At 39.5% G+C, this 25,589-nt stretch overlaps 1 protein-coding gene across 1 annotated transcript; it reads right to left on the bottom strand.

The window, feature by feature from the left end:
• Window positions 1–754: 754 nt before the first annotated feature.
• LOC138888058 (uncharacterized) lies at window positions 755–1,441 on the bottom strand. Its single transcript, XM_070169859.1, has 2 exons — window positions 1,079–1,441; window positions 755–985 (listed from the first exon to the last, which is right to left on the bottom strand). The coding sequence occupies exons 1-2, from the start codon at window positions 1,439–1,441 to the stop codon at window positions 755–757; spliced, it is 594 nt and encodes a 197-aa protein (XP_070025960.1).
• Between the last annotated feature and the right edge of the window lie 24,148 nt (window positions 1,442–25,589).

Raw genomic sequence — 25,589 nt, forward strand, 5'->3', positions numbered from 1 at the left:
TACCCTAATAGAACAAAGGGTAACTTCTCATGCCACTACTTGTGATTCTCTACCATTTTCCTTAGTATCTTCTTAATGTTTTTGTTGGCGGCCTCTACGACTCCATTCATCTGAGGTCTATAGGCAGTGGAATTCTTGTGCTTGATTTTTAAAGTTTCACATATAGCTTTCATCAGATCACTGTTGAGGTTGACAGCGTTGTCAGTAATAATGGACTCAGGAACTCCGAATCGGTAGACAATATGATCCTTGACAAAATCTGTGATGACTTTCTTGGTTACAGCTTTGTAAGATGCAGCTTCTACCCATTTTGTGAAGTAATCAATGGCTACCAGAATAAACCGGTGTCTGTTCAAAGCAGTGGGCTCAATCGAACTGATAACATCCATTCCCAGGCGGCGAATGGCCAAGGTGAGCTTGTTGTATTGAGATCATTTGGTGGCACTTTTATCATGTCGGGATGCACTTGACATTGCAAGCATTTGTGGACATACTGAACATAATCCGTCTCAATGGTCATGCAAAAGTAACCTGCTCTGAGTATTTTCTTGGCCAAGATGAAATTGTTCATGTGCGGACCACAAGTACCAGCATGCACATCCTCAAGTAGCTTAGAAGCTTCCTTTGCGTTGACACACCTTAGTAAAACCAAATCCGGAGTTCTTCTGTACAAGTTTCCTCTGCCGTGGAAGAAGAGATTTGACAATCTCCGGAGTGTGCGTTTCTGAATGTGATTTGCATGCTCTGGGTATTCTCATTTTGATAAGTACTCCTTAATGTCATAGAACCAAGGCTTTCCATCTGTTTCTTCCTCGACATGAGCACAATATGATGGCTGATTATGGATGCTCACCAGAATGGGATCAATATAGTTCTTATCTAGATGTTGCATCATTGATGACAAAGTGGCTAATGCGTCGGCAAACTCATTTTGAATTCTGGGCACATATCGAAATTCTATCATTGTGAACCTCTTTCTCAATTCCTGCACATGGTGAAAATATGGCAATATCTTGGAATTCTTGGTGGCCCACTCTCTTTGTACCTGGTGCACAAGCAAATTTGAGTCACCGATCACCAGCAATTCTTGAATGTTCATGTCGACTGCCATGTTGAGCCCTAGTATGCAGGCTTCGTACTCTTCCATGTTGTTAATATAGGGAAATCTGAGTTTAGCAGATACGGGATAATGCTGACCCGTTTCTGATACCAAAACTGCTCCAATGCCTACTTCTTTGAAATTTGCGGCTCCGTCAAAGAACATCCTCCAACCGTCATATACTTCTCCCATATGATTTTCAGCGAGATGATCGGCCAATGCTTGTCCCTTGACTGCCTTTTGAGTTACATAGACGATGTCGAACTCACTTAGTAGTATCTTCCATTTAGCCAACTTCCCAGTAGGCATGGGCTTATGAAATATGTACTTCAGGGGATCCATCTTAGATATGAGGTATATAGTGTAGGCACAGAAATAATGCCTCAATTTCTATGCTGTCCAGGTCAAAGTACAACAAGTGCGTTCAAGTAGAGAATATCGTGCTTCATAGGGTGTGAACTTCTTGCTCAAATAATATATGGACTACTACTTTCTTCTTGTCTCGTTATGTTGTCCAAAACACATCTGAAGGATCCATCTAATATATATAGATAGAGTAGCAAAGGTCATCCTGGTTCTGGCGGGACCAGAACCGGTGGTGTGGACAGGTACTCCTTGATCTTGTCAAAAGCTTTCTGACAATCCTCGGTCCAACTTGTCTTGGCATCTTTCCTTAGTATCTTGAAGATGGGTTCACATATTACTGTGGACTGTGCTATGAATCGACTAATGTAGTTGAGCCGTCCCAGGAAGCTCATCACGTCCTTTTTGCTTTTTGGTGGTGGTAACTCCTGAATAGTTTTGACTTTAGTTAGATCTAGCTCGATCCCTCAGCGACTAACAATGAATCCCAATAACTTTCCTGCGGGAACCCTGAATACATACTTTGCGGGGTAAAACTTCAAATTGTACCTCCTGAGCCTGTCAAAGAATTTCCTCAAGTCTGCTATGTGATCTGCGGCCCTCTTGGATTTGATAATGATGTCATCCACATACACCTCTATTTCTTTCTATATCATATCATGGAAAATGGTTGTCATAGCTCTCATGTAAGTGGCCCCATCATTCTTCAGACCGAATGACATCATCTTGTAACAATATACACCCCAAGGCGTAATAAAAGCTGTCTTCTTGGCATCTTCTTCATCCATCCAAATCTGGTGATAACCTGCGAAGCAATCTACAAAGGATTGACGTTCATATTTGGCACAGTTATCGATCAGGATGTGTATATTCGGCAGTGGAAAATTGTCCTTGGGACTTGCTCTGTTAAAATCCCGATAATCAACACATACCCTAACCTTCCCGTCTTTCTTTGGAACTGGCACAATATTAGCTAACGATGTTGGGTACTCAACAACCCTGAGAACCTTGGCTTTGATCTGCTTGGTAACTTCCTCCTTGATTTTCAAACTCTTGTCTGGTTTGAATTTTCTGAGTTTCTGGTTGACTGACGGACACATGGGATTGGTAGGCAACTTGTGAGCTACTATAGATGTGCTCAAACCGGTCATATCGTTATACGACCATGCAAAGATATCCTCATATTCCTTTAGAAAACGGATATATTCTTCCTTCTCTGTTGACAACAAGTGAATGCTAATACAGGTCTCTTTGACAGTCTCGGCGTCTCCCAAATTAAATGTTTCTATTTCGTCCAAGTTGGATTTAGGCTTGTTCTCAACTTCTCTGACAATTTCCTCGGGTATCTCATCTTCTTCCTCTGAGTCGCTATTCTCATGTTGCGTTGCTTCATTACATGTCATAGCTACTGGTTTATCAGAAAAAGTAATAATAACATTGTAGAAGGTAAAAGTATAAAATAGTAATGAATAATGATAAAGGATAAATGCATTTGATTAAAACTGAGAAAATTGTTCAAACAAAGCTTGGCTCGGTGGATCAAGCATTCATTTTGAAACAAAGAAATCTTAGAACAAAATTGCTGGAAATTTTAAATGCCTAGAACAGCTATAAATTCTGCCAAGCTACCTAGGGACTCGGTGGGCTCGGGATTATATGGCAGTCCAGTTTCTGAGAATAGCTCCCTTAGCTGCAGTCTGAATGGTGGGGCCTTTTTACTCCTCCTCCTCCTCCTCAAATATGGCACAACAATCTATGTCCTCGTCTTCCAAGAACAGATCTTCAGCCCAGCTAGTGCTTCTTCTTCTGCGGTTCCCCATATCGTGTCAGTCTGATGGAAAGCTTGTTCCAAATAGGGTACCGGTTTCTCAAGAGGGTAGTATGGTCCACACCATGAAGGCGACCACTCCTTGTACTCTTGCCATGTATACTGGTATCCGAGCCCAAAGGCGGTACCATGATTTTTCAGCCCTATCGGCTTGGTGATACCCTGGAGGTTCTTTTCCAACCCTTTGCCGGGTTCATATCTAGACCATGCTAGTATGCTTTCTATTTTGTTACTCCACCACTTATCCTTCTCAACGGCATTGACCCATTCAATGTGATGATATGTTACACTCCTAGCCTCCTTCTATGTCCAATGACCGGGATGGTTTGACTAGTGTAGATGGGGTTACTCCCATCTCCATGAATGATTACCTCCTGATGGTTCCATTCGAATTTTACGGCTTGATGTAGTGTAGAGGGCACGACTCCAGCAGCATGGATCTATGGGCAGCCTAACAAAAGATTATATAAGGTTGGTATGTCAAGCACTTGGAATTCAACGTCGAACCAAGTTGGTCCCATCTTCAAGCAAAAGTTGATTTTCCCGATCGTGGCCATCTAGGACCCATCAAAAGCCTTCACATTCATGTTTCCTGTTCTTATTTCATGGAAACCTTTGTCCAACCCTTTTAGGGTGTCCAACAGCCAAATGATTAGACTTGAACCTCCATCAATCAGGACCCTGGAAATGAACTTGTCTTCAAATTGTACCATAATATGCAATGCTCGATTGTGATTTGGACCTTCGGGCGGCAGCTCATCATCGTGGAAGATAATCTTATGGCTCTCCAGCACCTGACCGGCCATGTTGGCCATTTCTCCGCTAGTGATACTATTGGGTACATAAGTCTCGCTCAGTACTTTCATCAAGGAGTTCTTGTATGCCTCCGAATTCTGTAATAGTGACAGGATAGATATTTGAGCAGGGACTTTGTTCAGATGGTCAACAATAGAATACTCTTTCGCCTGTACTTTCCTCCATAGGTCATTCGGCCCGGTCTCAATGACAGGCTGCCTAGCAGTGGCATCCTTACTTCAACCTCCCAGGTGTTTAGGTGTGTAGACTCTTCCAGTTCTAGTCATTCCTTGTGCGGTGTCAGATTCCTCTATCTTAGTCTTCCTTTTTCGCCGAGCCTCGACAACATAATCCTAGGGTATTGATTTTGAGTTGAATGGGGGTGTGGTTGACACCATCACAGTAAAAGGTGTGACCACTTCTACTTCAAATGGAGAGGAGGTGGCTGCGGGCGGAGCTACTTCTACCTCGAATGGAACTGATACAGTTACCTCAACATCAATAGGTGCCTGAGTCTGAACTACGATAGGAGTAAGTATGACTGCAACCTTAAAGTCATTGCCTTCCTGGATAAGCTCGATTGACCACTCAGGGTCCCATTCCTCATTTGTTTCTATAACATGTACGTCATCACCTATGTGATCGGGAGGGGATTGTTGCGGACATTAGGTACGGCTTCCTTTGCTTGTATGACCTTGTTTTCAATGAGTGTCTGGATCTTGTCCTTCAATGTTCGACACTCAGCAGTGATTTTCCCTTGCATATCGGAGTGGTATGCATAGGTTTTGTTTGGATTGAGCCATTGGGATGGATTTTCTAGTGCCACAGCAGGAACATGAGTGACGTAACCTGCGGCCTTTAACCTTTCATACAATTGATCGATGGGCTCAGCAATGGCGATGTATTGTTTGGGTGGATTGCGGTAGAAGTTGGGTCTTGGTCTTGGATAATTTTGGCGATCTGGTGGTGATTGGAAATGGGATATTTGGGAATTATAGATATGATGGAGAGTGGCTGGTTGGGAATATCTGGGAGATGAAGGTTGATATGTAAGTGATGATGCTTGGTATATGGGTGGAGGTGTCTGGTATGTCAGTGGAGGTGTCTGGTATGTCAGTGGAGTTTTGGGCCTTGGGCCACCATTACTACCCCAACATCTCTCTTCTTCGATATGCCTCCTGATTGGAGTGCCTTATTCATGGCTTGCAGTGCCTCGAAATTCGTTGATCCTTGATCCTTTCCGCGAGCTTGATGATATCAGAGAATTTGTGATTTTCGATAACCGTCAACCTCTCATAATATTGTGGATCCTATGCCTTGATGAAGAATTTATTCTTCTGCTCTTCGTCTAGAGAGGGCCTTACCTTGGCTGCTTCTGACCTCCAATGAGTAGCATACTCGAGGAAAGTTTCAGTGGGTTTCTTCTTGCGATTCTGAATGTAAAAGATATTGAGTGCATTCTCTGTGTTGGAGCTGAACCGGTCCATGAAATCCGACGTCATGGTCACCCAATTTGACCATTTATTGGGATTTTGGATGATATACCAAGACAATGCATCACCAGTAAGGCTCCTCATAAAGAGATTCATTCGAATCTTTTCATATGTTCCAACCACGACAAGCTTGTCATAGTAGGTCCTTAGATGAACTCTGGGATCACCTGTACCATCGAACATTTCGAAGTTGGGAGGTTTGTACCCCTCTGGAAATTCCACATCGGGCTGTATGCACAGATCTTCGTAGTTCAAATCTTTTATTCCTTTATCGCCTTCAATACCTTGAACTCGGCTTGTTAACTTTTTGAGTTCTTCAGCTATGTTCTTAATGATAAGGTCCTTTTTGGAAGGCTCCGGTGCACAGGAGAAAGGTTAGGTAAAATGTCGTATAGTTTCCATGTATATGGGGTTGCTCTGATGGGTGCTAGGGACTTGGGTATAATGATGGTTGTTGGTGGAGTTTTGTGGATTGGGAATGAGTGGTGGTGTATTTTGGGGAGTATGATAAGTGGTGGTTGGTGGGTACAGAATTGGTTGATGATGATATTGTGGTGGAGTTGGTATTGGCAATGGATTGATATTTTGTGGTGGAGTTGCATATTGATTTGGTGCGGTAGGATTTTGTGATTGTTGGTTTTGTGTGTTCTAAGGAGGTGTTGGGTTCTTTGCGTTCTGTTGGTAGATATCAGGGACATTGAGGGTGAGTGACAAGTTTGCCAAATTGCGGACCTTCTCAAGTTGTCCCTGCAGTTCTAGTATGTTTTGTTCCAATCTTAAAACCAGGTCATTCGGGGCTGGAGTACTGGAGCTGTCGGAAGTCTCTTCGTTCTCAACGTTTTCCTTTCGTATTACACTTAAGTCGTCCATCTTTGATTTCCTTTGCCTTTTGTGTTGCTTGGAGAAGGAGGAGGTGGAGGGCCTCTAAATCTGGTATGATATGCTGATGAGGCCAGTATGGATGAACCAACCTAAGGGGATAGGAATAATAATAAAAATAAGCAAAACAAAAAAGGTAACAAGTTAGTGAGGATTCTGAAATGTTTGCAGTATTTAAACACATATTGCGAAATGTAAACTCGTATCCTAATTTGGGAGCCTCTTTGTTCCCGAGGTAGGCCTAGCGACAAATAAATTTGGAGAACTTCAAATGCCCATAAATTCTTCATTTCATAATATAAAAGTAGACGAATCCAAAATGACACTAACATAATAATAAAATAAGTTGTTACTGGCACTCGGTCTTATTACATTTTAAGAAAAGCAAGTAAATCTATTCTATTTGGTCCCAGAAGGACCTTCCCCAGATTCAATCTTCCGAACTCCATGAAATAGATCTCCCAGCTCACGCAGTCCCAGCAGCAAGTAGGCTCAGGCCAGACGTCCTCCCTTAGCTCCTCATCATTCTGGCAGTTTTCAATCATCTTTATGACTTTGCACTCCAGCTCCACTATTCCTTGCTCCAGATATTCCAATTTCCTATTGGAAGTTACCGCCATCTCTTTCCATTCCTCAATCAACCTCACGTTCCTCTCATGTATTTCCCGATGTTCATTCTCAGAGTCGTGGACCCTCTTGCATACTTGGGCTTCAGCTTCCTCGTCTATGATTCTGTTCCTCGACCAGTGCCATCATTCCTTTCAGATTGTCCTCCAACCATGCCAGGTGGAGAGGCTCGCACCCCGCGTGATATCTGTCTGGCTCAACAATGCTTCTATCCACAATGATTTTGCAGTTCCACATGTGCTGAGCTTGGTACTTGTAAGGTTCGTCGTCGTCTTGGAAATCCGCCCTGAAATGACTCATCTTGACGACCTTTGGTACAACCTGTCTTCTACCTGCTTGCCTCATAACTCACATAGAGATATATGGATATATCCCTCTCAACCCGATCAACACCAAGTGTAGAGCATCCCTGGATCTGATAATAAACTCGTCTATTAGGAACCATTTAACCATCCACTGCACCTGCCCCTCGGTCAGATTATCGAAGAACTCTACCCATTCGCTGGCACTATCCGGCTGAGCAAATCTGTCTGGAATGTAGGTCATCTGCTTAGGGTGATGGAAGGCAATGTGGTCGTTCTAAGCCCTTCACGGAAATTCTTGAGGATATCGACCCTTTTGGAGATGCTCCAACAACTATAACTGCAGCAATAAATTACAACCCATGAAATGCTTGACCCCTCTTTGACAGCGCTCTAGGGCCCTGTAGATGTCGGCTATGATCGTGTGGACTATGGTATATGTCTGTCCATTAATCTCTTTCATCAGAGTCTTGGTGAACATGGCCAACTTAGTGTAGAATCTTCCCTTTTTCATTGGGAACACTATCAGTCCCAGAAAGCACACAATGAACAAGAACACTCTGTGGTGGATGTGACCCAGTAAAGTGAGGGCGATCTCATCATGGTAAGTGCAGAAAGACTTGCTATGGTCATACCTCTCATACAGATATTCGAAACGTATGTATGAGTCCTTCAAGCACACTAGGTCGGCATTCTTTTTCAGCCCATCATCTTCAAAAATCCCATGCCCGTACCGTTTTCTAGCACCAAGAGCCCAGGACTGTCCCAAGTCATCCCTGCAAGTCCTCCTATTTCCTCTAGAAGCGATGTCATCTCTATGTCACCGAAACAGAACGCAACTCTTTCACTATCCCAGAATAAGGTGGCAGCCTCGATCAATTTGTTGTTTGGTTCAATATCTAGCAAGGAAGGCAAGTTACCCAGATACTTTTTCACATGCTTCTTGTCACTTGAGGAAAGGTCCTCCGACCAATCTAGCAGCAATTGAAGGATGTTGCTAACCATACTGAATCTGTAGACCTCGTGCCTCATTTTCTGCAAAACAAAAGGGTTAGACCTTACCCCTACCGAACTCGACTACTTATAAATTTAAGATTAATATATCGGCATTTAGTTCTCCAAATTAATGCACAAAACATGGTTACGCCCGTTGGGATTATGGGAAACCCGATGGACTTTGGACAAGGCTTATCTTAAAGGATCATTATGTGGACAACATAACTGATCCAATTAAGTTTGACCATGATGCAAGCACAATTTAAACAGAGTAAGGTTTCTATGGGGTTTTAGACTAATACCTTAATCGGACAACTTGAGGGGGAAGGCACAGAACCGTCGACTGCACCGCTGATCGACTGGTTTTATTGAAAATAAGCCTTTCCAAATTTAAGGGTAGTAAATAGGAAGAGCGCAACCACTCATTAAAGCATTGCTATAGGATTTGAGAAGCACGAGTGGAATATGATGCGGAGCATGATTTATGCAGCAATTAAATAACATGTAGTCAAGTATTTTCACGTAGGAAAAGTAAATACATCATTTAAATAAGTAAAAGACATTTACAGGAAAAGAAAACAAAGAGACAAGTCAGTTTCAGGGCCATAAAGAAATCATGAATACTTGAAAATAGATAGTTAAATTCAAATAAGGAAGAAGGGTACGAGATAAATCATGCTTGGACTAATTCGTAAAAGACAAGTTCGTTATGGTACGAGCCTAAAAATCCATAGCGGAGTTGCCATGTTGTCGCGCCCCCTTTTCCCTCCCTTTTTGATGGCTAGAGGTCCAAGTTTCGACATTCATGGGGTGTAATGACTCATTTCCTTTTGGGAATTGGGTATTTGAAGAGTCGCCACCTAACGGATTATGGTGCGTTAGAGTGATTAACTCTTGGGTTGGTTTGCATTACCAGAGATTAGGGTAAGGGCTCGAAGTAACCTCGAGGGGAAGGTGTTAGGAACCCCTCTTGGTCCACAACTGTGGGTCCCGGCGGAACTTATATTTATAAATTAGTCCATTACAAGTAAACAATTGAATAGGTTGCAAGTAAAGTACGTTATAATAACTCAAGTAGTAAGATAAAGGTTTGAACAAGTTGTAAAACAAAGGTTTAAATAAAAAAAGGATTTGGTAAAGAGGGGTCCTAGGTTGGTTATCCTATAGGATCACCCCGCGCAATGTCCGGTAAACACTCCTCAATGAGGGGCTACACGTGACATTAGCGTGTAGTCATCATATCCCATGTCTACCCTTCCCATCCCCTTATTGGTCAAACTAAGCGAGTGTTTGGTCAACGATTCCTATTGCGTGCTGCTACCTGTCCCTTCTTAATGGTCCTGGAGGGAGTTAGGACCTCTACCTAGAGGTGGTTCTAGACTTACCCCTAAGGTTTTAAAAGGCAAAAATTCTAAGGTGACAGTCAAAATCATTTACGACTTTCACACATAATGGGAGCAATTAAGAGGCTCAGAGTTTCCTCCTCAAACAAACACATAAGCAGCATGACTCAAGCACAGTTAAGGTCTTTTATTAGTCAATATTCTAAAGCAGGATATCTAAGTGAATATGCAGAAATAGACAAATCCTTTTTTAGACTTAGAAATTACACCCTAGTGGTTGCCTAGGGACTCTTTTTAAAAGAAAAGCCTGTTAGGACCAGAAAACATTAAGCAATAGAGACAGTTTAAGAGAATGCAGTTTTGAAAACGCCCTAAGGGCTTGCCTACATGTGAAGCACTGATGTCTGTATTAATGCAGAAACAAAACAGGTTTTTCAAATAGACTCCTTTAGTACCTCTAGACATGATATCTAATGAGATTGAAGCAGTTTGAAAGAACTTGTTTCAGAAAATGCTTAATACTTAATAAAAACCAATTCAGAAATGAACTAGGCATGATCAAGTTGATTATTTAGACTAAATTAGATTAACAGACAGAATTGCGAATAGAGCTCCCTATAGGCATGATATCTAAGTGTAACACTGATTTTAATGATTTGCATAAATACTCGTTGTAATTGAATTTGGATCAGGTCCGATAGGCATGACATCTATTATTGAACTGATTTTAAGACACGATTGTTTGGAACCTATAAGTATGATTTCTAAACATGACAGAATGTAAAACCTTATAGACATGGTTTCTACTTGATGAGCAAACAAACTTAAAGTGAAATCCTATGGACATGATTTCTATTAGGCATAGCAATCAGATTAAAGGGTAAAGTCCTATGAGCATGTTTTCTATTTAGTAGAGAAAACAGACTTTAAAAGTAATGTCCTAGGAGCAGGATTTCTACCCGTATTACCCCGTAAAGCATGCATCTACTCACCCGTTTTACTAAATACCCCAATATCTGTTTACAAATTATTACATGCCAATGAATGAATTACATAAGTAGAAATAGAAAATCAAAAAGCTATTCTATAGGGAGCCTTCAATTAGGCCCAGATTTCCCAAAGCCTCCAATGGCCTCATATGGCTCAGTTCCATAGAAAAATTAGAGTCTAGGTGCATCAAAGTTCCCTAAGGATCTCAAGGATCCCGGTCAGTGCTTACACCTAGACTTAGCAACCAAGAATTGAACAAGTGCAGTGTGGAAAGGCCAGCCTCAATATTCCAGATTTCATAGGGTTCTCAAAAGGATCCCAAGGCAGTACACATACTAGAGGGGGCAGAACTTATTGACTAAGAGTAGAGTGAAAAGTGACGGACCCAAGTTGAAAAGGTTTTAGTAAGAAATTATATTTAACAAAAGTTTTTTTGAAAGTAAAGCAACAGAGATTGTTTGAAAAAGATATTGGAGTAGTTAACAAAGTCTAAACACCTTAGGATAGGTTCATACACAGCCAGGAGTCATGGCATCAAAGCAGGTTTGATCGTCACAAACAGGGGTACAAGGAGGGTTTGGGAATACATAGGACACACATAGTTAAGCAAAGACCTGGGAATTAATAGTCATGCCCAGAAGTAGCTAACTAGACATAGTCACAGAATCAGACATAAAGAACATATTTACATGCAAGGGGATAGGGATTTGGGAGATCCATGGTGGTAAACATATAACAAGCAAGATATGACTAGTGTAGACAAATAAAAACAAATAGAAGGGGAAACATACTGAACTCAAGGGGAGGGGAAGACAATATATCATGCTAATAATGTAGCTATCAACTAAAAATTTCATAACAAAACTACAAATAGAAGCAAACTAGGAACAAAAAAAACTCAAACAACAAAAGAATCATATTGTGTTTGGAACATTGAATTGAAACTAGAACATACCAGTGAAGAGGAGAGTAAGCAGAATGAAAGAACAAGAGAGAACAAATGGTTAGCCTTGGCTTGCAGCTGGCTAACTTAGAACAGTAGCAAGTAGCACAAGAAAGAGAGCAAAGATTTTTTAAGTGTGAGAGATAGTTTTGAATTCCAGTGCTCGTGTCTTGTGCTAATGAAAGACTAGATTATTTATAGTTTGAAAACTGGTAGTAAATAAGTAAGAATTATAGTAGCATAGTAATTGAGGAACTCAGAATCAGTCAGTCAGAAAATCAAGGTAAGTACTCCCTTAAGTTAAGGGAATTAATTCAAATGGCAAGAACCAGTAGCATATAAGGCAAGTAAATTAATATATGACTGATAAGGAAAGAATAAAAGTTCAGTAAGAATAGGGTAGTCAATTAGGACTAACTTCAAAAAACTCCAATTAAGGAAATGATTCAGTAAGAACAAAGTACCACATCAAATAAGGTTGGGGGCTTAGTCAATTTAAATAGACGAGGTAGAATTTTAGGGTTTTAAAAGAAAATCTTTCAATCAAACCGTCAAATAAGGAAATCAGAATCAATCAAGAGGGAGTTATGATTCTATACTTCAACATATAAATAGAGAAGAACAAACAGACATAACAACTAGGCAAGGTCAGCAATATCGACAGAAAGAGGCAAGTCTTGAACAACCAAGATGAATACAATCACATAAAGGTGATATAAGTAGGCTAAGGACTTAGTAAAACCTATTCGAAGCACGGTAACCACAAAAACTTAACAAGAATCGAGTAGTCATGCTAACACACATAACCAAAACAAAGAAGATCTAAAACAATTAGGGTTTTTAACATAGGCGAGTTGAAAAAGCAGTAAGAACATAGAATCAGTCAAGATATGCAAGGATGGAATTTTCAAACATAAAGAATCAGTTTAAACAAAGTATAGAAGAAGTTACGAAAAAACACTAATTTTTAAAAGAAAGTAAAATAGCTTAAAGTTGATGATTTTTCAAAAGAGGTTTGAGAGCAGTGTAGAACATAAAAGGAACAGGCTTGAGTCGTTTAAAAATGGCCTAGATCTAAGAGATACAAACAAAAAATTAGGGTTTCAAAGGAAACCCAAGTAGAGATAGAAGAACCTGCTTAGGACTTCATAGATTGTAACAAATATGGTGTGACTTTACCCAAAATCACACCGGAGAAGCCATGAACAGCAAAAACAGCAACCCTAGGTACAAGTTGGCATGGCCAAAGGCCCTTGAAGGCCTTAGAGATGATGAGCAAGGCGATGGATGAACCATTGGAGGCTTGGGGTTGAAAGGTGGTCACCGGAGAAGACCGGAGAAGGAGGCGGCGGTTGAAGAGGGATTAGGGTTAGGTTTGAGAGAAGAGAGGATATGAGAGCATCTGAAGGCGGGGGGGGGGGGTTTAGAAATGAGGTAGGGTTAGGTGGTCTTTTGATTTAAGAAAGGAAAGGGCTCAAGGGGACCGTTGATCTAGGAGATCAACGATCAGGATTTGACCGGGTAAATGGATTCCGAGTTTGAGTAGGTGTTTATAAGATTTAGGTCGGGTTAATTGGGTAGAAAATTGGGCTGGGGAGTGGGTTTAGTTTGGGCTACAATTGAAAGCCAAATCTGGCTATAATTTAAATAGCAAACTTTCCCTGTTTAATTTAAAATAAATAATAAATAGTTTCTGAAAATAATTTTCTATACCAAAATGATTTAAAATATGTAATTGTCATTTTAAAAATATAGGGACCAATTTTACGCATATAAAATATAATTATACATTAAAAAAGGACTAATATTGCAATTATATGCAATTTAGCTTGAAAAATACCAAATGCAATTATAAAAAATGCATAAAAATATATCAATCATATTTTGGAATAAGTATAGAGATTAAATGAATAAATCATCATAACAACAATTTGGGAATTAATTATTGGGTATTTTATGAATAAAAGGGGAGAAAATAAATTAATTTAAATCCTTAAAATTATGAAAAAATTATAAAAATCTTGTACATGATTATATATGCATATATATGCTTATTGAAGGTATTTAGGCATATTTAAAAATATATAGGGAAAATTGGGTATCAACAACAAATTCTAAAAATTCTCTTAAAGATAGACATTCACTCTAAGTACAATTCTATTCATAACAAAGGGATAGTTTGCGGATTTTTGGTGTTTTCAGTGTGTGAAAAATTAGGCCAAGCTTCTGAGTTTATAGCCAACAAATTGAAGTTTCAACAGATGTGAAGATGTGTGTTCGTTAATGTTGATACCCAATTTTCCTTCATATATTTTTAAATATACATAAATACTTTCAAAATATTGTAAATGCATTTGCAAATATGCACAAGTATTTTTATAATTATTCTATAATTTTAAAGGCTTTAAATCAATTTATTTCTATATTTTTATTTATACAAATATACGATAATTATTCCTCATATTATTTTTATGATGTTCTAATCATCTGAATTCTTCATTATGCCCATATAATGTTTAGATATTTTAATTGCCCTTTTTACCATCACATTTATATATTTAGGCTAGAATTGCATATTTTTGCAACAATAGCATATATATATGCACAATTATATTATCTATACAAAAAATAACTTTTCATATTTTTATAATATTAAGTATGTATTTTAAAGCATTTTCACATGTTTTCACGAAAGTCTTATGGGTTTTCAATTGATTCTCCAGTTTTTCCTTAAAACTTGGGTTTACTGAACTCACCTTCTCAAAGCTTTTCTGACTTTTGAGAATCGTTGTTCTTAAGTGTTACTGATTGATTCATGTTAAGATTGTTTGGACCCTAGTCGATTTATGCTAAAGTCCCAATTTTCTTATACTTTTGCTTCGTTTCTGGGTTTTTCCGTGTCACTCGTTGCATTGTTTCGTTCTGTGCCTTGACTTTCATGATTCCTCTTTAGTCTAATTCAGTATCTTGTGACTTTTACCTTAGTTCATCTCTACTAGGGTTTCTGAGTCGATCTCTCGGCTAATTTCTGTGTGTTTATGAAATTTTATTTAGTCTACTTGTCTATTTGTGAAAACTGATATTTTTCCCTCTTTAAATCAGTACTATTTGGAATTTTGATTTACTGATTTGCTCGGTTAAAACTTATGTGTTGATTCTTGATTTATTCCCTTGTTTATGACTTTAATTATTATTCTTACCTTATTTAATTGCCTTTAATGTTACCGATTCTTTACGATTATTTCCTTAATTAGACTCATGTTTGTTTACCTCTTTACTTATGTCTGATTTGATTTCTTTCCTTTAACGACTCTTGTCCTTCAATCATTGAGTAGTTATCCTCAATTAAGGGAAGCCTACACTGATTTGGCGTGTGAATTGATTTAGTGATTTCCTTAATTGCTGAGTGAATGATCTCCTTTACCTTATTCTTTTTGCTCTTAACTACTACATATACTGTTCTCTATTCTCACTTCTGGGACACGAACATTAGTTCACCACTACACTTACACTTTAAAAGCTCTCCATTCTTCTCTGCTACTTGTGATATTCATTGGCCTAGCCGGCTGAAAGCCAAGGCTAACCATTGCACAACCTTTGCTCTACATTCTATGTTGTTCTTCCTAACTGTTATGTCCCTGATTAATTTTTGAAATCTAAAACTTATGTGCCCTAGTTCATCAATTGTGAATTTCATTCTTATTCTTGTTTACTACTTTGTTTGACATGCCTAATCTTGTCTTGTTCAATATGTGATAATTGCATGTCTACTATTTTACATAGCATGTTTCAATCTTGTTTTGATCAATATGTAATTGGCATGTCTAAACTATATTGCTTGTCTACTGTTTCACCTAGCATGTCTAAGCCTTGTTCTGTTCAATCTGTGATTAGAATGTTTAATCTATAATGACCTGTCTACTGCTTTATCTAGCATGCCTCAACTTGTTTTGTTCTATATGTGATTATCATGTCTAAACTATGAGTGCTTGTGTGGTGTTTGCCTAGTCTGTTCATTTAAGTCCTTGCCTACTCTGCTTTACTGATGAGATTATGCTAAGTCATCTAGTCTCTCAAGGAAACTCTAGTTGTGCGTTTGGACATGTCCAGGGTTTATGTGTTTTCAACATGTCTTTACTGTAATCTTTGCTTTATGTCTCAATCACCTACCCTTGTAACTAACTTATTAATTCTACGAACTCTTGAGAATTTTGTGCATCTTGTTGCTTATGTGCTCCACTATACACCGAGGTGTATTCTATGTGTCCCCAACCCCTCTCTCCCTGTGTGTAATCTGTTTGCCAAGTGTTTCTGAATCTAGTTGTTCTGTGATTTGTGTTCTGATTTCAAAAGTGTTTTCACACTTTTCTCAAACTATTTTACCACCAAACTAGTTCTTATTTTCATAAAACCTTTTCACTATCAAGAGTCCTCTTTATACTGTTTTACCAAAACCTTTTCAAAATTATGTCAAGCACTCTCACTTTACTCTTAGGTTATTAAGTTTTGCCCCTCTGGTATGTGTACTGCTTAGAGATCCTTGAGATATCTCTGAACTCTGGCATATCAGGGTTGGCTCTTCCATACCGCACATAATCAATCTTTATTTGAGAGAAGTCTGGGCGTGAGCACTGCCTGGGATCCTTGAGGTCCTTAGGAAACTCTGACACACCTTGACACAAATTTGGCAATGAAATCCTTGGCATTTGAGACTACTGAAGGCCTGGTATTCCCAGGTTTGCTTTGGGCCTACATCAGGCTCCCTATCGTTTAATCTATATTGCATTTATGTAATTTATCAAATCCTGGTCTGTAATAATTATTTGTAAACAGATATTGGGTAACTAGTGCAACGGGAGGGTAGTTGCATGGTACTGTGGGGTAATATGGGGCAGAAATCATATTTTTAGGCTTTACATTATGCAAATCTGCACTAGAAATCATGTTCTAGGACTGGTGTGTCTATTTGCATTCAAACCATGTTAAACCTGCGCACTAGACATCCTGTTCTTAGGGTATTCACGTTTATTGCTTCAGCATACTACATGTCATATATCGTTATTCCAGCTTTGATTTTGCATAAGTACTTTCACATAGAGATCTTGCTATTAGGTTAATAATCATGCCTTAATAAAAATAGTCATCTCTTGTATGCATTAGATACCATGTTTTCTAGGAACTTTATATGCATTTGTTTGAATCATGTTGATTCTGATCACTGTCTACAAATGGTTTAAACAGCCCCCCACACTTAGACAGCATGGCTCTAAATACAAATTGATATAAAACATCTATTATAACCTGCATCACCTAGATCAGCATGCTCATAGGTTGAACAATCCCAGACTATTCGAACAGTTCCTGTAATTGTGATTACGTATAGTCCCCATGCCTAGGCAAGCCTTAGGTGATTAATGTCCTTATATAAAACTAGAAACTGTGTTTCAATTGTGTATAAACTGCTTAAGTCTTACAGGTTTAAAATCAATAGGCAAACTGATTTGGACCCTGCCATTGAGTTTTGAAAATATCATTGCAAGATCTGTGTATTAATGTTCACCTAGATATCTTGTCCTAGGATTCTTTCTAGAAATTACTTGAATCTGTGTTTTAGACGTGATGTTTATTTGCCTATATACATGTGGAGGTAAACATGAGCATACTGCTTTTTCCTTATTTGCTTGTCCTACATATTATTTGTTTATCGCCTAGATTTTTGCCTTTTAAATATCTTAGGTTTGTCTAGAACTGCCCAGATTTAGAGGTCCTAAACTCCTCCAGGACCACAAGGAAGGGAAGGGTAGCAGCACGCTCAGAAATCATTAATCAAACTTGCTTATATAACCATTAAGGGGAGGGTAATGGGTAGTAAAAGGATATGATGACCTGCACACTAATGTCACGTGTAGCCCCTCTAGTTGAGGAGAATTACTGGGCATTGCACAGATTGATCCTGCAGGCTAATCAACTTAGGACTTCCCTTCCCCAATTCCTTTATGTGTTTAAATTATCTAAACTTCCTTTTCTTTACATATATGTGTGTTTAAGCTGTCCAAACCTCTTTTACCTTCATTATCTAAATTTCTTTGACCATACATGTATTTAGACTGTGAAAACTACCTTTATTTGCAAATATGTATTAGGACTATTTACTTGTTAAAATGACTAATTCACATAGGTTAAGTTCGGCCGGAACCCACCGTTGTGGACCGCGAGGGCTGCCTAACACCTTCCCCTCAAGGTTATTTCGAGCCCTTACTCTAATCTCTAGTAATGCAAACTAGTTATATGAGTTAATCTCTCTAGGTGCCCTAACGCACCTTAATCCGTTAGGTGGCGACTCTTAAAATTCAAATCCCCAATTCCCAAATGGAAATGAGTTGTTTCCCTATGAATGTCGAAACCCGGACTCCGCGAATAAAAAGGGGACACGACAGCATGGCGACTCTGCTGGGGAGATATTAGGCTCTTACCATAACAAACTTATTTTTTGAATTGGTCTAATCATGCTTTATCTCGGGAACCCTTTCCCCTTTATTTGGAATTAACTGCTTATTTATGATTTATTTATTTTCCTGAAACCGATTTATCTCTTTGTTTTCTTTCTCTGTAACTGTCTTTCAATTATTTAAATACTGCATTTATCATTTTCTGCACACAAATACTTGACAAAATGCTATTTATTGTTCCATAAATCATGCTCAACATCATATTCCACTCGTGTGTCATCAATCCCATAGCAACGCTTGATGAGTGTTTGTGATATTACTATATATCACCCTTTAAATTCGCAAAGGCGTATTTGCGGTAAAACTAGTCGATCAACGGTGCGTTCGATGGTTCCGTGCCTTTCCGCCTTAAGTTGTCAGCTTGAAGGTCACAGACTAGACTTCTATAGCAGCATTACTCTGATTAGGTGTGCATGTGTGATGACCCGTCCAGTCGTCTCATGAGTTACCACTCCGTTTCACCCATTTCTACTTCTTATTGCTTTGTACAGTTGTATTTCATGTCATCGGGTTGATCGTTTCGGGTTCGGAGAGGTTTTGGCAAGGTTTGAGACACTTAGTCTCTTTTGAGGAAGCTTAAGTTGGAAAAATCAACTGGATATTGACTTATGTGTTAGAGGGATCGAATGTGAGTTTTGACGGTTCGGATAGCTTTAGGAGGTGATTTGGAACTTAGGAGTGTTATTGGAATGTGTTTTGGAGGACCGGAGTAGATTAGGCTTGAATTGGCGAAATTGGAATTTTGGCGTTTTCCGGTTAATAGGTGAGATTTTGATATAGGGGTCGGAATGGAATTCCGGGAGTTGCAGTAGTTTTGTTGGGTCATTTGGGATGTGTGTGCAAAATTTCAGGTTATTCGAACATGAGTTGGTATGCTTTTTGATCAAAAGCGTAATTCGAAAGATTTTTGAAACTTAGGCTTGAATCTAATGTGTTTTGATTGATTCGATGTTGTTTGAGGTGTTTTGAAGATTGGTATAAGTTTGGATGGTGGTATATGATGTGTTTGTGCGTTTGGTTAAGGTCCTGGGGACCTCGAGGTGATTTCGGATGGTTGGCGGAAAGATTTGGAGTTGGTTGTGACAGCTGAAGTTTTCCATTGCTGTCATAACTGCACCTACGGCTATGGGACCGCAGGTGCGGTCTCGCAGAAGCGAGATTTGAATCGCAGAAGCGGAAAGGGCCTGGGAATGCAGAAACCGCAGAAGCGGCCAAGGAGCCGCACCTGCGACGACGTAGGTGTGGAAATATAATGTTTTCGTCACGAAATTTTGCTAAGTTCTTCATCTTTTGAAGTCGGGAAGAGAGATAGGGCAGTGAAATTAAGGGAGAATATAAGGGAATCAGTTGGGTAAGTTCCCTAAGCTTCATTACTTGAGTTTATGATCATTTTCCCTTGGTTAATCATGGTATTAGTGGAGATTAAGGGTTAAAAATGGGGAAACTAGGTCTTGGTATTGAAGACCTAGACTTGAGGATTTGAGGGACCATTTGTGGTCGGATTTTGGTATTCTTGGTATGTATGAACTTGTGGGAGGATAAGGATTTAGTTGATGTGATTTTTATTGGGTTTCGAGATGTGGTCCCGGGGTTGGGTTTGGCCAATTTGGGGATTTGTTTGTATAATTTGATTATTTTCACTTGGGCTTCGATCCTTTAGCATATTCTAATGTTATGATTCTGATTCTTTCTAGGTTCGGCGCAAGTTGAGGCCGAGGCGAGAGGCAAAGGCGTCGTGGAATAGTAATTCAACCAGTTTGAGGTAAGTAACCATTGTAAATCTGGAACTGAGGGTACAAGACCCCGATATTTTGAATTATTTTGATAAATGAGGTGGCGCACATGCTAGGTGACGAGCGTGTGGCCATGCACCGGTAGGGATTGTGACTTGGTCCATCCCGTAGCGACTATTAAGCCGCGTATATGATTTGAAATCTTATGATATCTCATGTTTTAGACATTTATACTGTATTATGGGTTGTATGACATGTTTGGGGCCTTTTGCCGACCTGTTAAAATCCTTAGGGGCAATTTTACTGTTTTTCCTCACTTTAGTTGATTAAAAGCATATCCTCAGTCATGTTTTACCTATTTATTGTTTAAAACTAGTTTTATCACTCTACTTCTTAAATGTGAGAACTGTTTGGACTGAGTTCCCTGAATTCTTCTGTTATGCTCGAGTGGCTGTAAGGTTAATGACTGAGAGAGGTTGAGGAACGAATAGTGAGGATTACAAATATTATGGATCGGGCTGCACGCCGCAGCAATATTATATGAATATACATTATGGATCGAGCTACACGCCGCAACGATATATATATATATATATTGGATCGGGCTGCATGCCGCAGCGATATGACGCTTGGGCTGTAGGAGCCCCTCCAGAGTCTATACACCCCTAGTGAGCGTAGTCGACTATAAACTAGGTATCGGGCTGCACGCCGCAGTGATTATTATAATTATTACTATTATGAAATATTGTTGAGCCTGAGTGTTGAGTGTGAGTACTGAGTGATGAGAGCTGAGTCACGTGTGACTGAGAGGCTTGCCCAAGAGGCTATATTTATGAGTGTACCTTGCCCGAGGGGCCCATTTATGATATTCTGCTGATTTCACACTTCTTTTAAAGTAAGCCTCTGTTGAAAATTGTTAAGTAAATGAATTCAAAGTATTTCAATTGAAACTGGAGCTTTATGAAGGAACTGGTTTTAAAATTGTTGAGTTTGACTTGAAATTCTATCGTTCACTTTTCTATATGACTTTTTCTAAACTGCTCCTCACTGCTTTTAGACTTAATTTACTTTAGTTACTTATTGAGTTGGCGTACTCATGTTACTCACTGCACCTTGTGTGTAGATCCAGGTGCCTGAGCAACAGAGTGAGGGACCTCAACATTATCAGAGTTTGCTGGAGACTACAAGGTAGTTGCATGGCGTCCGCAGCCCTGCTTTCTTCCTCTTATCCTTGCTTTCCCGCATTTTAGACTTGTTATGTAGTAGACAGACAAATTTGAAATTTAGAGGCTCTAGACTCCTGACACTAGACGTTTTGGTTGTGTTGGGTTAATGTTTTATTTATTTCTGCACACTTGTAGTTGTTTAATAAATTTCTAATGAATATTGAGATTTAAATCTGTGTTAGGTCCTAGGGTTGGGAATGCTCCAACAGCACCAGCTCAGGTACCAGCTATGCTTATTGTGATTCCAGGCCTTCAGGAGGCTTTAGCCTAGATTCTATCAGTGTGTACCGGTTTAGCTCTTCTATTTTATTATATGTTTCCCCTAATTGCAGTTTTATATGTTTTGTATGTCGCCTTAGCATTTTACCTTTAAACCTAAGGGTCAGCCTAGAACCTCCTTCTTATAGGAATAAGAGTTCTAAAATTTCTCCGGGACTGATAGGAATGGGACGGGTAACAGCATGCAATAGAGGTCGAAACCAACCCTCGCTTCAATACCTTCACAGGGTGGGAGGGTAGATATGGATATGATGACCGGTGCGCTAATACCACGTGCATCCCCTCTTCTGAGGAGTGTCATACCGGGTATTTCATTGATGTGATCCATGTTACAAACAAACCTAGGACACCCTCTTTATTTTTATCAGCACGCTTAGACTATAACTCTTTTCAAAACCTTGCTTTTATTAATCATTTTTCAAACACTTGTGTATTCAAACTTAAATCCTCTATTACTTGAGCCTTTATTTGTTTATTTGCTAATTGCACAAATTCACAAAAACTGTCTAGCCGGGAACCACACTAGTGGATCTTGAGGGGTGCCTAACACCTTCCCCCTTAGGATAATTTCAAGCCCTTGCCCTATCTCTAGTTATCAAACATTGTTGTAGTTGAACCTTATAGGTGACCTAACGCACCTTGAAATTGTAGGTGGCGACTCTTCAAATACCAAATTCCCAAAAGAAAATGAGTCATCACACCCCATGAATGTCGAAACCCGGACACCTCTCTGATGGAAAGGGGAAAAAGGGGGCGCGACAGCGATCTGATGAAAGCCATGTGTGAAACATTCACAATCAAGCACAAGAATTCCACAGCCTATAAACCTCAGATGAACGGAGCCGTAGAAGCCGCCAACAAAAACATCAAGAAGATATTAAGGAAGGTGGTAGAAAACCACAAGCAATGGCACAAGAAACTACCCTTTTCTTTGTTGGGATACCGCACTATAGTTCGCACATCAACCGGGGCAACTCCCTACATGCCAGTTTATGGTACCGAAGCTGTCATCCCAGCCGAGGTAGAGATCCCTTCTTTAAGGATCATAGAGGAAGCTGAACTCAGTGATGCAGAATGGATAAGGAGCCGCTATAAGCAATTGGACCTTATAGATGGAAAAAGGATGAACGCAGTATGCCACGGTCAGCTTTATCAGAACAGAATGACCAGAGCTTTCAACAAGAGGGTCAAATAAAGATAGTTTGCACCCGGACAACTGGTACTGAAGAAGATCTTCCCACATCAAGATGAAGCCAAAGGGAAATTCTCTCCTAACTGGCAAGTTCCTTATATGGTTCACAAGGTGCTAACAGGAGGAACACTCATACTTGCAGAAATGGACAGAGAAGTCTGGCCAAAACCAACTAATTCAGACGCAGTCAAGAGATACTATGTTTAGACTACTTACATTTCTTCATCTGATGTAATTGAACTACGCTTGACCTGATTCCCGTTTAAGAGGGGATACGTAGATAGCCCTGTGGGTTTGGTCATATCATAATAAAACTTTCATTTCCCCCAAAACCAGAAACTAGGGCAGAATTTTGAGGAGGACCCTCAAAATTACGGAGCAAGTCCAGCAGACGCCAGCATATGCCAGACAGTCAGAAATTGGTTAAGAAGTTGGGGAAGAATTTTGAGAATGGTTCTCAAAATTCCGAAAAAGGTTCAACAAGTTTTGTTACTCGCAAATGGCCGAAGGATCATCTACCAAACTGGGGCAAAATTCTGAGGAGGGCCCTCAAAATTCTAACACGAGAAAACTGCGATGTCTCTGAGATGTGTTATAGTCACTGGTTCCTCCAAAATTATTTGATATTTTCACCATGTTTCCAAAAAATAACTCTATTTTTATCAATAATTGAATATTTTCGAAACTCTATTTTCGTAACAGCCAGGTGTTACCCAGGGAAACTCAGACAAGGCCTTTAGGATGGAGCAAAGCAAAGCCAGCAGACAAAGGCATGAACCAACGTCCCCTTTACAAAATTTACAATTTTTCTTTGAACGCAGGCACATCTCACGTAGCAATAGCATTCACAAATATATATATATATACACGAAGCAAAATTACTATCAAACGGGCCACCATACACTGAATGTATCTCCAGCTAAGAAACATCCTACCCTCATTTGTTATTCGTTCTTTGCATGGCACTAAGCCCTATCCCGAACCTTGCATGAGGCTAAGCTCTGCCTCCATATTTGCATAAGGCTAAGCACTGCCTTCCATATGCATGGGACTAAGCTTTGTCCCGCATTTTGCATGAGGCTAAGCCCTGCCTCCATATTTGCATAAGGCTAAGCACTGCCTTCCATTTGCATGGGATTAATCCCTGTCCCGCATCTTGCATGAGGCTAAGCTCTGCCTCCACATTTGCATAAGGCTAATCTCTGCCTTCATTTGCATAAGACTAAGCTCTGTCTCCATACCTACATGAGGCTAAACTCTGCCTTCAATTTACATTCTTTCACCGAGATGAAGCGTTGTCTCTTCGGCACTATCTATTTGCTCCTCTTCTGGGCTAAGCTCTTCCCTCAACCTCAGAAGACTAAGCCTTGTCTTGTTAAACATCATATTATTGCATTTCATGGTCTGAAATATCGCCAATTTGTCCAATGGTGTCATAGTGTAAAGGCATCATCCTCATATCCGGAAGACACCATGTTAAGGCCTGAGGATCTCTCAAATTTGCATATCATTATTCAAAGGCGTCATTGTTCGGAGGCACCATTTTCATGGCCCGAGAACATCATTTCATGGCCTGCGAATCCCTCACTGAACAATTCATGACCCAGGACATCATCTGCACCGTCCTAAGACAACTTTCATGGTCCGAAGGGAATCTGCATCATGTTTAAATTTTAGAACACATACATGTTCGTAGCATCTATTTATCTGCATGTGACCAGTAAGCAGCCGTTATCCCAGCAGGAGCGACCTCGCTCCAGTTCCTACAACTATCTCAAACTTGACCGCTCACCATAACCATTCTTTCACCCATCCCGAAATTTCGTGCCCGTTCTTATAATGGCTTCATCAGTACATTCCACCGATGAATCTGGAAATACACACGGCCTGATTTCGGTAAAACTAGGGATATGTTGGCATCTTGAAGACTAGAGTCCGGCCTCTATCTTTCAAAACATTCTATTCGGTCAAAATTGGCCATCATTTCTTTACCCGAAAACTCTTTCATCATTCCCGGGTAAAGAGGGGTGGCTGTTAATACCCAATTTTTCCCTCATATATTTTTAAATATGCATAAATACTTTCAAAATATTGTACATGCATTTGCAAACATGCACAAGTATTTTTATAATTTTTCTATAATTTTAAAGGCTTTAAATCAATTTATTTCTACATTTTTATTTATACAAATATACGATAATTATTGCTCATATAATTTTTATGATGATCTAATCATCTAAATTCATCATTTATGCTCATATAATATTTAAATATTTTAATTGCCTTTTTACCATCACATTTACATTTTTAGGCTAGAATTGCATATTTTTGCAACAATAGCCTATATATATGCACAATTATATTATCTATACAAAAAAAAATTCATACTTTTACAATATTAATAAGTATTTTAAAGCATTTTCATGCACAAATCACATTTTTATCATTTATAATTATTTTATAAAATTGTTTTATTAAATTAATTGGGTATTTAAAATCTATCCCCTAGAAAATACTAATTTTCGGACCCAAAAACCTACCCCAAATCCCTAACCCAATTCACCTAGGCCCAAAGGCAATTAAACCTGACCCAGACCCCTCTAATCTTTGCCGTTAATCTCAGAGATCAACGGCCCACATTGGTTCTTACCATTTTAACTCTAAACGACCCCCTAACCTAAAACATTTCCCCACCATACCCCACCGTCACCTTTTCCCTCCTCTCTCAAATGCTCTCTACCTAAACCCTAATGTTCAGGCGCCGTCACCGGCTTAGCCCTCCGTTATACGATGTTTCTCCGTCGTCTCAAACCTATATTGGCCTCCTACTTGCTATGGTATCTCCATTTCCTAGATCCTTGAGGAGATTCTCAAGGGACCAGGGCAAGTCTGCTTTACACTTTTGGGTTTTCTTGCCGGTTTCAGGCTATTTGTCTCGACTTTGAGTAAGATCTTTCTCATTTTCGTCTTAAATCCATGGTTTCCTAAGTTT

This window comes from Nicotiana sylvestris, chromosome 3, assembly GCF_000393655.2.
Source record: "Nicotiana sylvestris chromosome 3, ASM39365v2, whole genome shotgun sequence".
Taxonomy (NCBI): domain Eukaryota; kingdom Viridiplantae; phylum Streptophyta; class Magnoliopsida; order Solanales; family Solanaceae; genus Nicotiana; species Nicotiana sylvestris.